The sequence below is a fragment of the Amphiura filiformis genome, chromosome 13 (assembly GCF_039555335.1).
Source record: "Amphiura filiformis chromosome 13, Afil_fr2py, whole genome shotgun sequence".
In the NCBI taxonomy this organism is placed as follows: domain Eukaryota; kingdom Metazoa; phylum Echinodermata; class Ophiuroidea; order Amphilepidida; family Amphiuridae; genus Amphiura; species Amphiura filiformis.
Window position 1 is genome coordinate 4,412,887 of NC_092640.1, and position 13,714 is coordinate 4,426,600.

General features: G+C 36.4%; 1 protein-coding gene across 3 annotated transcripts in view; it reads right to left on the reverse strand.

The window, feature by feature from the left end:
- Positions 1-1,949: 1,949 nt before the first annotated feature.
- LOC140167914 (uncharacterized) overlaps positions 1,950-13,714 on the reverse strand; it is a 35,865-nt gene continuing 24,100 nt past the window's right edge. Inside the window, exons 1-3 of one of the 3 annotated variants that reach the window (XM_072191203.1) lie at positions 10,458-10,652; positions 8,822-9,098; positions 1,950-6,841 (exon numbers count right to left, since the gene is read on the reverse strand). In XM_072191203.1, coding sequence (XP_072047304.1) covers positions 5,158-6,841; positions 8,822-9,069 — 1,932 coding nt within the window. In that variant the 5' untranslated portion in view covers positions 9,070-9,098; positions 10,458-10,652 and the 3' untranslated portion in view covers positions 1,950-5,157. Of the gene's footprint in view, positions 6,842-8,821; positions 9,099-10,457; positions 10,653-13,714 lie in introns of those variants that run through there. The other 2 variants (XM_072191205.1, XM_072191204.1) reach the window with 2 other exon arrangements.

Here is a 13,714-nt window from a genome sequence, read left to right on the forward strand (position 1 = left end):
CTCATTTGAAAGAAAAATCAGATTCAAAGAAGATTAGAAGGGGATAAATACTTGGATTTGTCAACTGTCATGTGTGCTTCATTTTAAATGTTTACCGACCTTCTGGTTTCTGAGTAATTTGTGTCCAAATTGATTTATTCGAAGGTAACTTTTGACGTTTTCGCTAAGGTTACCTACGAATACCATGGAAAAAACGACTGTTCTCATTGTTTCATGATGTAGACAACACAGTGATGGACCCTGGTATAAAGCTAATTGTAGTTGCCCTCAAACGAAAGGCCACAAGACGTAACTGACTCCAAGATGGACTTCACAAGTCTGCAATAACGGTTTTAAGCGATTTGTGTGCAATTAAGCAAATTAAAGTCACTTTAGTGCCTTTGTTTCTTACTTCAATCCTCTTTCAACCGCTGTGAACCGACATTATTAATACATGATAGGGTCTAAAGTATCAATAAACGCACATAAAGAAAATAATACATTCAAAGTGCTTTATAAAATGAAGTTTTGATTGCGATACCCACCAAAAGTCTAATTCTTACCTACAAATACTGAAATGTTACTTACGAATACAGCATAATACATGACATGTGTAATGAAGTGTCCCTACCAATGGAAATTAATTGTCAAAAACTTTAAGCGGTACCCCAGGACACTATTATTACCCATATACGGATTCAGTCAACAATTATTTATTATGTAAAATTGCTGATTAACTACTTGTATATCAAAATGAAGTGGTCAAAATCTTGCTAAAAGCATCAAAAATTTTTTGATCTAAGGTAATACATTTATTCATTTGGACGTACCATCTGAAAGAGATCTAAAACTACCATTTTATTAATTCATTACCATAATAGCAAAATTTAAACCTCTAAACTCAATATAGATATTGTTAAATCGCTCATGTTACCTACGAATACCCGGGTTTCTTCACCTTTTCATTGTATAAAGCGTTAGGTGTATGCGTATAATTCCTAATATTCTTGAAAACATATATCCTACTCGTTCTTATACAATGTGTAAATTGATTCATACTCATTTGATAAATAAAATACAGAAACTGACCTAAACTTCATTTTCAAAAATAAACTAGCATAAATTGACTAAGATCATATTGATAGCATTATAAAAATAAAAACAAATATTTACTGGCTGAGCTAGCATTTTCCTGACACCCTGTGGTCTACATTACACGAAAAAAGCGTTAATGGGAATATTCCATTTGTTTTAGGTTGATTAGTATTGCGATAGTGAAAGCATCCTAGTGGTATTCGTAGGTAACATTGGGTTTTGATATCACATTTACTATCACACGTCCTGGATTTATTTTTCAAGATTAGTAATGGCACTTTTGGTTCCTATAAGGCCAATATGTCATCAATCAATGGGCAAAATGAACAAATTGTGGAGACATTTTTATTTCGGACTTTTATTTTTGGCCCGTGGACACTTTTGGTTGGATTCGACCATATACATCTAGAGACGCGTTGCTAATTGGATCCCAATTTTGCATGATGTTTTGCTATATGCTCTATTGGGCTATTAAAAAAATGCAAAGTCCCCTATCGAGGAATCACTTTTCAATAAATGAAATGTCTGGATTTCCAAGTTTGCTTTCTGAAAACGACTGGAATTCCACCTGCCAATGTTCTGGAAAAGCGTTGGTTGGAAATGCAATTAAATGGGCTCTCATATTGAGGATTCTGAACTATTTTTCTGCTGGATATTTTTTGCTCCTTTGGAAACTTTAAAAATCTGGATTTCCATTAATCACGACTGGACAAAAGATCTGGAAATCCGAACTCCTCTATAGGGAGGGAATGTGCATCTAGTTTTCTGGAATATATTATAGACTAATATTACATTTATCAAATCTTGTTAAAAAAATTAACATTACACGCGCCTAAAATTTAAACAAATATGAAATGGTACACCATCTTGTTCAGTCAAATCCATGTTAACACATTTTATTATAGTCAAACATTGCCTGTATTACATTACACCTGGTAAAGCCTCATGCGAAGAACCAGGGGAACAAAATGACTGTACAAGATCAATCAGTGTCATGATCGTCCTCTGACTGATATATGATAATATATTTTGTTACCTCAGTGACAGATAATCACCTCTGACAGGGAGAACTTAATTTGTGAAGTGAAAATGAAAACATCTTTTAAGGCGGTGGTAACGTAATGAAATTAGATGTGAAAATTGATGTTCTGTACCTGCCACACTTTCTTAATTGATAATGATGGCCAATTTGTATAACTTTACCACCATTTATCAAAGGTATCTTCGTATTATGTTCTCATCCTTTTCTCCTTTATATCATATGAATAGTGCCTATGATTCACTCTTATAAAAAGGTTCCAAAAGGTTGTTAATAATTTGTCTTCTAAGTAGAATCCTTGATGGTTCTTAAAGGAGCCAAAAACGGATATTTGGTAACTCTAGTAGTTCTCTATTAGAAGCTGCAGAACCTGTTGGGTCCCTAAGAGTTCTTTAATTTTCATGAACTTTTTGAGCGTGCAAGTGTAAGGGTTCTCCCCCGTTTGGAACCTTTTTCTACGAGTGTTATTATGTTGTATTTATTTCCAAGATTCTCTAGCGCAATCAAAGGACTATTCCAGAAAATAAGTGGGGAGTAAATTTTCAATAATAAAATGTCTGGATAACGACGGTAATTTCTATACCAATGTTATTGGAATGAGCTTGAAACTGTAATAAAGTGTATCAAAAATAACGAAATAAGTCTTAAATGGTTTCGATTGTGAACTATTTTTACTGGTTTTTTTTTTAAATTATCATTATTATTATTATTCAGACACTTCGAAAGTCTGGATTTTCAGAAATCATAGTTGGTCAAAAAGTCAGAAAAACTGAACTCCTCTGTGGGCTATTTTCTGGAATAGCCCATGAGCTCTTTGGATGCGAAAATCATCAAGTTTTAAGTACTTACATAGCCTTCTTGACATAAATATTAACCTACTGAAAGGAGCATGACATAAATGTTACATCTAAGAAAAATAAGTTAATTAATGACAAAGTATAACTTTATCACTATATGGAATACATAACCTGGACTAGTATATGAAAAAATACAGATGTATGATGCAGGTTAGGTTTTAGCGTTAAGGTTAGTGTTAGGATGTAGGGTTAAAGTAAAGCCAAGAATTTTCTGCTTTACAAATGCTAAATTCCGCTTTTCTCCGCTTTGTAATTTTAGCACATTTCTGACATAATAAAATTTCACAAGCATCTTACTTTTTAGTCGGGCGCGCAAAGGATTGTGGGATACTCGAGCGTTGTACGGTAAATCTATGACGGATTTTACTTTATTTTGATGAATTTTGAAGACCCATTTCATTTAGTATTTTATTTATTTCTTTTCAATTGTATTTTTTTTCTTTTTCTAGCCATTTTTGCTTATTGTTTATATTTTTTCTCAGAAATGCGTTTTCCGCTTTACCTCTGAATTCCGCGATTTTCGCGGAATTTCCGCAACGCGGAGAATTCTTGGCTTTAGGTTAAAGGTTAGGGTTATAGTGTTAGGGTGCGGAAGGTATCAGTAGTTATTCCGTTAACTCATATTTTGAATAAAGAAATACTTTTATTTACTCATGCGATATATTCTTAATTAATGATTATTAACAGTTTCAGTTTTAGTTTATTTACCATTAGACAAAAAAGCAGAAAAAGAAGTATACAATGGTGGGTTGACCAAAAAAGAGCAATGCTCGGACAAAGTCTGGCCACCCTAAAATAAGTTACGGGGTCTAAATAAGATCTTACGCTACGTGCAAGGAACATATTTAACAGTGACGTAAACCACATGGTGTAAAGACAAGACTGGACAAGACAAGTGAGATAGACGGCGGTGAGACAAAACTGGCCTCTAGAAGTTTCAATTATATATTTATGGAATCTCAAATTCCGATAATAATTATGCGGTATATATTAGTTCAATGGACAGAAAATGATGCCTATACTCTTCTTTCCTAATGACACTTGCGGTAAAAAGGGTCAATCCGATTTCTCTTGTCAATATATATTGAACTGGCTCGTGCACTGTTGACGATGTTTCTTCAATATAACGAATTCCTCTTCCACATTATTCCCAGAGTATTGGCTATTATACACGAAGCGGGTGTAAGGAAATTGACTTCGTCTTTATTCTCTATGGAAAATTTGCACCGTGTCATAGCCATCAGCAACAAGAAGCTTTTCTTCGTCTTGCGAGAAGGTAAGTCCCCCGTTCATATTGTCGTACTTCGTGTCTTTGTTGATACAACCCAAGAAGCTACCAGACGACGAGAAACGATAGATGCCAACTGGAGATCCACGATTGAAAACGAAGATGTCGTCTTGAAAATTGCAGCATAATCCCACCGGATACCATTTTGTTACCCTCGTAGGAGCATTAATGGTATGCAAAACTGACCCACTACAGTCAAGAATTTGTACTCCTTGATTGTCATCATTAGGACTCACAATAATTCCACCTTGCTGGGTGAGTGCTATGTATCGCGGGGCTACTTTGAGTGATATGCTAAAACAATGTACACCAGTCAGGCCATGTATGCTGACATATTTCTGGTTTGTCTCTCCGATAACAACTTGACTCTTGGTACTGTTGACAGCAATACCTCTAAGTTTTGTGTCTGCGGCATCTGATGATACACTTGCTGGAGATACCGCTGCGAATTGAGACGTGTAACTGCCATCTGATCCATACACCGTGACGTATCTGTTGTTGGTAGTTGTCACAAAGAATTGCCCATCGGGACTGGTCGTTACGTCCCACGCATTGACAGATACATTTGTACTTTCCGCTTATGCTGTAGACCTTGACGGGTACGTTATTTTTCTTATTTGCAATAGCAATGTCTCCTTCAGAGGTCGTTGCCACGCTCCCTAGCTGCATCTTCTCTACCAAATCTTCCCCCAAAATGCAAGATGTAAGGAAATCTTTGTATTACGAACTTGTGAAAATTACCATGCCACGTATTTTACAATCTGATTTCACGGTGTGAATATATTGGACCGACTCTTATGCTCTTGATGATGCCCTTTACTCTTCTTCCAATAACGCTAGCATTGCTCCCAACGTTTTTGCCAACTAATCAAGGCGCGGGTACGGACATTGAAATATCATTATTCTCTACGGAACATGTGGACATGGGAACCTCCATCAGCAACAAGAAGCTTTTCTCCGTCTTGCGAAAAGGTAAGTCCCCCGTACATATATTCGTACTTTATGTCTTTGTTGATGCAACCCAAGTAGCTACCAGACGTCGAGAACCGATATATGCCAACTGTTGATCCACGATTGAAGACGAAGATGTCGTCATCAGAATTACAGCATACCCCCACTGGATGCCATTTGGATACACCCTCTGCAGGTGCATTAATGGTATGCAAAAGTGTTCCAATACAGTCAAGAATTTGTACTCCTTGTTCTGCTTCATTAGGACTTACGATTATTGAGCCTTGTCGTGTGGTGGCAATGTAATGGGGTGCTACTATAAGTGGAACGCTACAGCAATGAGCACCATTCATGCCATGTATGCTGATATACTTCTTGTTGATCTCTCCGATGACAACTTGACTCTTGTAACTGTTGACAGCAATACCTTTAAGTTGTGTTTCTTCGGTATCCGACGGTACTCCTGATGGCGAAACTGCTGCGATTTGAGACTGGTAATGGCCATCTGGTGCATAAACCGTGACGTATTTGTTCTTGTTAGTGGTCACAAAGAAGCGTCCATCGGTACTGGTTGCTACATCGCTCGCCTTTACAGATTGTTTGTCTAAGCTAAATTTGTACTTTCCACTTATGCTGTAAACCTTTACAGGTGTGTTAGAACTTGAATGTGCAATAGCAATATCGCCCTCACAGGTCGTTGCAATGCCCCTAACACTCGAAAGCTTTCCCGGTTCTTTAGCAGTATCTTCATTTCCAAATCTACCCTCGAATATGCAAGCTGTAAATGGAAATCTTTGTCTCAAGTCTCCAATGACTTTAAGATCATTAACTATACGATTGACAGAGAACTCGAGTGGACTTGTTGTTTCTCGCGACAATTTTGTTGGTTTGATCTGGCTATTCGTTTCTAGGACCGAAGAAAATTGTTGATACACAGACGCGATATCATAGTCCGATCCAGCATTGAGGACTTGGTTCGTCATATTTAGACCCGTTCGAAGTGCTTCCTTCTGAGAACCTAGACTTTCTTTTACTGATTCTAGCTCTTTACTTGCCTTAGATTCAAAGTCAGCTTGTTCTTTGGCCAACCTTGCTTTTTCCGCGCGACAAACTTCATCGACGTGCCTTTTGAATTGCTCCGTAATTTGATCGATTTCCTCACTAATAACTTTCATATGGACACTTATCTCTTCCTCTACGTCGATTGTTTCATTTATACTCTTCTCGACCTCTGCTTTTATGACTTCGTTCTCTTTCACAAGTCGTTCAAGTTTCTCCCTGTGTCCTGCAACGACGCTCTCAAGTTCCACGTACTCATGTCCAGGATTCCGATGGTTAACAACGGTACAATCGCGACAGATGAGTATTTGACACGTCTCACAGAAGAACCACAAAGCCTGACCTTTATGCTTGCTGCAGGTGGGTTCCTTCTTACCAGATAACCTCTTTATGTCAACCTTACCAGTCGCGATATCTTCCAGCTTAATCATCTGGTGGGATCTCAGAAGTGGTGTCTTGTGCATATCAACTCCTACTTGACAGAGGAACCCATTACAGTCCAAGCATTTTGCTAGAACTACGTTATCTGTTTCTTCGCAACAGGCACATGGTATCTTTTTGTTTCGTGTTGGGCTGCAAGAAAATACAAAATATTCAGCATTTTTCAAACGAAATACACGTAGGCCTATATCTAGTGGGACGTCAAAATCGATAGTTTCCAGGTCAACTGGTTCATGCTGTGTTCGGAACCACGATAAAAATGGTCACAACGTAAAGTCAATTGGTTGAAAACCATGCGTGAACAAGTTGCTATAAAAAGGTATGACGTATGTCGCAATCGATACCATTGACAGGTAGCTTATACAATTTCTGAATATTTTGTAATGGCGTCATCTTGCATATGGTCACCCCTGTTTGTTTAGCTCTTTTTAATTTAACATAATTTATGGCAATGATAGTTGCAAAATAGAACATAATTTGTAACCTATGATTTACATCATGCGCATGAAAAAATACCATAACCGGTAACCTATAATTATTTTAACACCACAAAATGTATATTTGTACTTTTTATTTAAATATTAAATTGTCAGTTTCATATCAGATGTTAAAAAGCATTTACAAAGCTGGATTTTGTAGAAAACCCCATTGAAACTGAACAACCAGTCCCAAAGATATGAGCAGTTTTAAGAGTTTCCAAAACAAGAGGAAACAAAAGGAAATTTCCTTTTTTGGCTATATCTCAAAATCAATATTTCCGAGTTCCGACTGATTTTGCTTGATCGCATCACATATATCGAACAGGCAAGTTATTAGTTATGTGAAAGTAGTATTCTAGTATTTGAGCGTGCACGTATTATCTAAAATATATTATTTAGCGTGCTGGTTTCAGATAATGCATTGTTTAGCGTGCAGGTTTATATAATTTGGGCTAGTTTGGAAGGGTAGTTCGCGAATATAATGCACGGGAGAAGAATACATAACGATGAATAGAAACGGGCACTAGAGTAGAAGTACGAATTGTAGGGTATCGTGTCTTTTGCACATCAAAACCGATGCATCTTCAGAATATCCTTCATATTGATCTTTTTCCATAGGTAATTGACTTCGATTGGGTGAGCACTTGTTGAGTCAAGTCGTATGCATCCATTGCTTAAAATAAGGACATAATAACAAATTAACCTTAAACGTGGTTTTGTCGAAATCTAGCAAACCTCACTAACATGTGCGTGTCTGTTGAATCTTTCGATGTTTTCTTCTCATCTAAAACATGTTTTATTTTGTTTTGAAGTCCCAAGGCATGTCAGGGAGCTAAAAAAAGAACAAGATATTTATCCTGAGTAAGGAGTTGGACAAAATCATCTTAAACATTTTTATGCATATTATCCAAAGCTACAGTATGATGCTTAAAAACCTTTGGCTTCAGTTCTTATCCGTTTCCGACGTACCAAATCCGTATTTGATTTAACCAACATAATAACAACCAAATATCACATTTTCATCAGACTCGTGCGATTATCTTGACTAATGTACTCTGCTCAGTGAATTATCCTTATCATAAATCACATGGGCACTATAAATAATAGCAAGCTTCGAAATTACTAAACGATCATCATTATGTGCACATTTCTGGCTTTATTGCATAACATAACGTACTTTTTATTTACCAAGCAGGTGGTTTCTATTATAATGAAAGACAAAGATAAAGAGAATTTATCGCGTCTGACGTCATCTGTCAATCAAACTCGAGCACGGTTTGTTTACAAGTGTCGTGATGATGACTTGCTGAACGCGAATTTATAACCGGGCGCCTTATTGTCAATTTTGCACCTTTCGACATGCAAACCATCTCGAAAGTTAAGTCTTTATAGTAGGAAACTTTCTTAACCGAAGGCACCATGTCCACAATGCCTAGAAAAGCTGCTTTTTGCCTTGTAAAAGTACGTAATTTTTTCGCCATTTGCTGCTATTCCTTTTCTCCGATCAGCACCAGATAGATCGATCTTCCTTTTACGCGCTGATTAACCTATGTAAACCAATCAAGGATCGTAATTGACAGTGACATCAGACGCGATAAATTCTTTTTATCTCTGTCTTTAATTATAGACTAACCTGTTCTCAATAAGAGATGCGACAAAGACATTTCCAGGAAGACCACCCACTCCATCAGATGGCATGGGTGTGGTCTTTTTACAAGACAAGACAGGACATGTCACATATTCTTTGTCATGCTGACTCCATTCTCTAAGACACTCTAAGCAGAACGTGTGCAGACATGACAGGGCTTTAGGTTGGTTAATGATTTCTTTACAAATGCCACATCGAGTCAAATCTTCTCTCGGTGGTGCTGCAGACGCCATCTTCGAACTCTGTATAATTTAGAAAGGAGCTGAAATAAAACGGAGGATTACAATGAGTAACACCAGATTTCCTTTAATATCAATATTATGGTAAAAATAATTGATAAGTGTAAAGAATAATTATGTTTGTTCGAACATTTTGAGTGTAAAATCCATTTGCTGCGATTCTCTCTAAATCGGTCACTTTCAAGTTCCCAAATTCTCAGTAATGATTAATTGGATTTCTTACGTCATTTGGATTCCACATTATCACTGGTTAGACAGTTATGTGTTATATTTGTTCCCCATAAATATGCAAATTTGAGGGTGACTAGACAATACATTAGAGTACATTAGAAATACTTTGACCAATTTTCAAGGCAAAAGTCTGCAAAATAAATGCTTTTTAGTAAAATATTTGCCAAAAATTAAAAAAAATCGATTTATTTGATTTAAATCGGATTTTTTTTATTTAAATTGTTTTTTTATATTTTTTTTTATCCCAAGAACTGCTATACCCCATGATAAAGTCTAAAGAGACCAGTGGAATGCTAGACATATATGCACAATCCAATCAGGTGTTTACAAAAAATCAAAACGTGTTTTCAGATGTGAAAATTTCAAAGAAAAAAATTGGTAAACTCATGGGAAAAAACCTGTTGAATTCTGCACCTTGAAAATGATTTTTTAGCAATAGATAAAATGACATCATAGAGGTATTTTATTGTATCCAAAAGGTGTAGAAAATGAAAAAGTTGATTTAAATCAGTGATTTAAAAAAATCATTTGATTTAAATCGTGATTTAAATCGCGCCAACCCTGGTATTATGTCCCACCAAAAATTGTGCTTCTTTCACCAATCACTCTCTTTCTCCATGAAATAGGCTTCTTTCTGCACTGCTCCCACTTTATTGACAGATGTGTTGTTTTATAAACCATGGCCAGACTCCAGCAAGTCTTTCATACACTCAAAATCGCCTTCGTTGCTGTATTAAAATAGCACATTTGCAAATGTACCTCCTTTTGAAGCACAACGACGACCAACACATAGAGAGCCCCCAAACTCTCTTCAAATTCTGAACACACAAACTCTTGGTTTTCCCCTTTCTCATATTTCTCATGACATAGCTTTAAGTTGTAAAACAAATATAAATAATCAAATTAAATTACTCAGCTCAGGGCACATCACAACATAAATTAATATAAAGAGAGGGTTGAGAAACAGAAACCTTAAACACATGGTTTTCCATTGGGTATTTATATGAGGCTTTCTGGTTCTCAACCCTCGAAATGAGTATACACACAGTACGTACGAGTCCATGTACACTGTACTTGTTCTTTCTATAAGCTATATTCTACGTACATAACTACATCATGTACATTATATATATACCATGATTATACTGTACCTGACTGTGCCAGCTGCTATGAACAGTTGATCTCAAGTTCAGAAGTATATAAGCCACTCAGTGTTACAATGATGCTAAAAACAGCCCGAGAAAATGTATAAGTACACCGTAATTATTGCACAATTTCTGCTGGGATGTAGCACCGTGGTGTCACGCCTTCTCTATATCTGCACAGCCTCGATCGTGTATACTATCTACGACCTTTATCCAAATGAACTTTGACAGAACATGTACAGCCCGCAATTACAGCTGCCACTTGCATGAGGTGGGGGATTCCCCATGTATTGGAAATCGGAAATCGAAGCAGGAATAAGGGACTGCATGCATAAAATACATGGTGTGAGGGAGTGTTACTTTTTATCGAGTTTCGAGTTTCGAGTTACAATTTTCGAGTTTCGAGTTTCGAGTTCGAGTTTCGAGTTTCAAGTTCGAGTTTCGAGTTCGAGTTTCGAGTTTCGAGTTTCAAGTTTCAAGTTCGAGTTTCGAGTTCGAGTTTCGAGTTCGAGTTTCGAGTTCGAGTTCGAGTTCGAGTTCGAGTTTCGAGTTCGAGTTTCGAGTTCGAGTTTCGAGTTCGAGTTTCGAGTTCGAGTTTCGAGTTCGAGTTTCGAGTTCGAGTTTCGAGTTCCAGTTTCGAGTTCGAGTTTCGAGTTCCAGTTTCGAGTTGCAACCTCAGTATCAACATTGGATCATAAATATTATCATTATCATCATTCTCATTATCATCATTCTCACTACAAGAAACAAACCTTCTTTTCTAAGCCTTATTGCTTCATAATAACGTTAATGTTTCATAATAATGGTTCATAAAAAGTACCGTACGTCTTATGATAGCTTGATTGTTATAATACAATTTTATTTACTACGTTTATTTGCATTTCAATGTGCCCAGTCCCGCTTTTGTGACGTTCTTTCTTCCTTTCTTGCTTCTTCTCTCTTTGTTTCTTTCTTTCGCCCTCCTTTTTCTTTCTTTCTTTCTTTCTTTCTTTCTTTCTTTCTTTCTTTCTTTCTTTCTTTCTTTCTTTCTTTCTTTCTTTCTTTCTTTATTTCATTCTTTCTCTATTTATTCATTTAATTCTTTCATTCTGTTTCCTTCCTACTGTTTCTTTCTTTGATGATTCAATCTTTCTTTTTTTCTTTCATCCTTTCTTTGATGATCATTTCACACACTTTCTTTCACAATGTTCAAGAAAGAAGGAAAGAATTTCGAGTTTGACATTGTGAAAGAACGAAAGAAAAAGAAAGAAAGAACAAAAGAACGAAAAAAATGTCATTGATGGCGACTCACTAATGGCTTTAGGGAGTTTATTCCATTCCCTTGGGCCAGAGACAGAGAAGGTATACCAGCTGCTCTACATGCCCTAAGCTGACTAAGCAGAGTCTTATCGGAAGAAGATCTCAATCCTTCTCTTCCGGGAGCACAGGCTGAAAGAAGCTCACAATTAGGGGCACGGCCCTGAGAGCACTTGAAAACATAAAGCAGAAGTTTAAAAGAATAATTCGGTTCTGGATTGGAAACCAATGCAATTGAATGAGAAGGTTGGAGGTACCAGTTGAGCGAGGGACAGAGAATATCAAACGCACCTTGAGTGATACCATAGAGGATTGCATTACCATAAGATGTTTACAAGGCGAGATGTTAATAAATAAACATTTGTACATAAATTAACACGGAATAAAGCTAAATTAACTTTGAAATATGATTTTCTCAAAATCAATTGATTTTACAAATGATCTACCACAAACGAAAAAATGTCGAATGATACCAGCCTCTTTCGTCACGCCTAATAATGAAACTGCTGTTGAAATATTAATTTAACCATTTTTACACTCAAACGGTACTCATCGTAGGCCTACGCATGGTTATAAATAAAAATATGTAGGTCTAGGCCTAGGTATAATCATTTTCAAATAAACGCAATCTACAGCTGCTATAATAAGTTCTCAAGAAAGTTTTTATATTGTTTGCTTACGTTACTTGAATTCAATGTTGTTTATTACTAATTACCCACAAATTTATTTTAACATACGTCAAGTATATTCAAATAATTTACCTTTTTTATTTTGATAATTTCATAATAGTTTAAATCATAACAAACTGACAAAAACAGTTATGTTTTATCTTTTCAAACCTATACGCCGCGCCACTTGACATGTACATACGGAAGTAAATAAGGGCCATGTGGGTTCGCTTTGTAGCGCAAGAAGTCAGGATCTTGTGATCACAAATCCCGACTTCTTGTGTTCCTGACTTAGCCAGTTTGAAATAAAGAGATAGTAAAGATATAAAAATAAAGAAATAGTTAAGACAACTCAGGATCTCAAGAACTCATGAAATCTGTTCAACTTTCACGGCGTTAGAATTTTAATTGTAAGCCCATCCACTTTAGTTATCTCGAGATCCTATTTTCATGACTTAAAGTCAGGAACTCGTGAACTCAAGCCGCGCTTGAGTTCCTGACTTGACTTCAAGTCAGACTTCATGACTTTAAAGAACATGCTGTTCGAAGAAAATCGAAACTTATTTAGGCCTATATATTTGTTGTTGTAAATATTGAGAACATCCAAAAGTACAAAAAGTTACTACAAATATACTACAAATTTGGGCAATTTCGACCGTAGCCCTCACCCAGTGTTGCGATTCTCTCATTTCTTCTTCCCCTCAAAAAAGGCGTACGTGTAACATCCACACAAACAGGCCTGTAGGCAGGATTTTGGATATTTTGAACAGCTAAAATTAACACGAAAAGCAGTCCTTTGTGAAATCTTCTTTTTACTTGGGATCTTCTTTGATATTTACCCCCCCCTCCATCACCCCTTTTTGGTGGATTTTCTCCCAGTGTAAAATTAAAGATAGTTTGTTGAGTACAAATTTCACTGTGCATGTGTTTGAATTTAGTTGGGTTTTTTGAAAATTTTACCCATACATATTTTGACAACTAACCATGCAATGCACAGTGTAAATTGAATCTGTCATCACTGCTCAGCAGGTAGGCCTTATTCCTAATTATTTTGAACATGGGAGTTTTAACTCGAAATTTGAACAAACTGAATATCGAGTTTAAACTCGAAATTTGAACAAATTGAATATCGAGTTTCGAGTTCGAGTTTCGAGTTCGAGTTTCGAGTTCGAGTTTCGAGTTCGAGTTTCGAGTTCGAGTTTCGAGTTTTATACAAAAATACAAATATCAACTTTAGATGATAAACAACTTTATCATCTAAATCAACTTTAAATGGACGGGTGTGTGCCTACCGGCGTC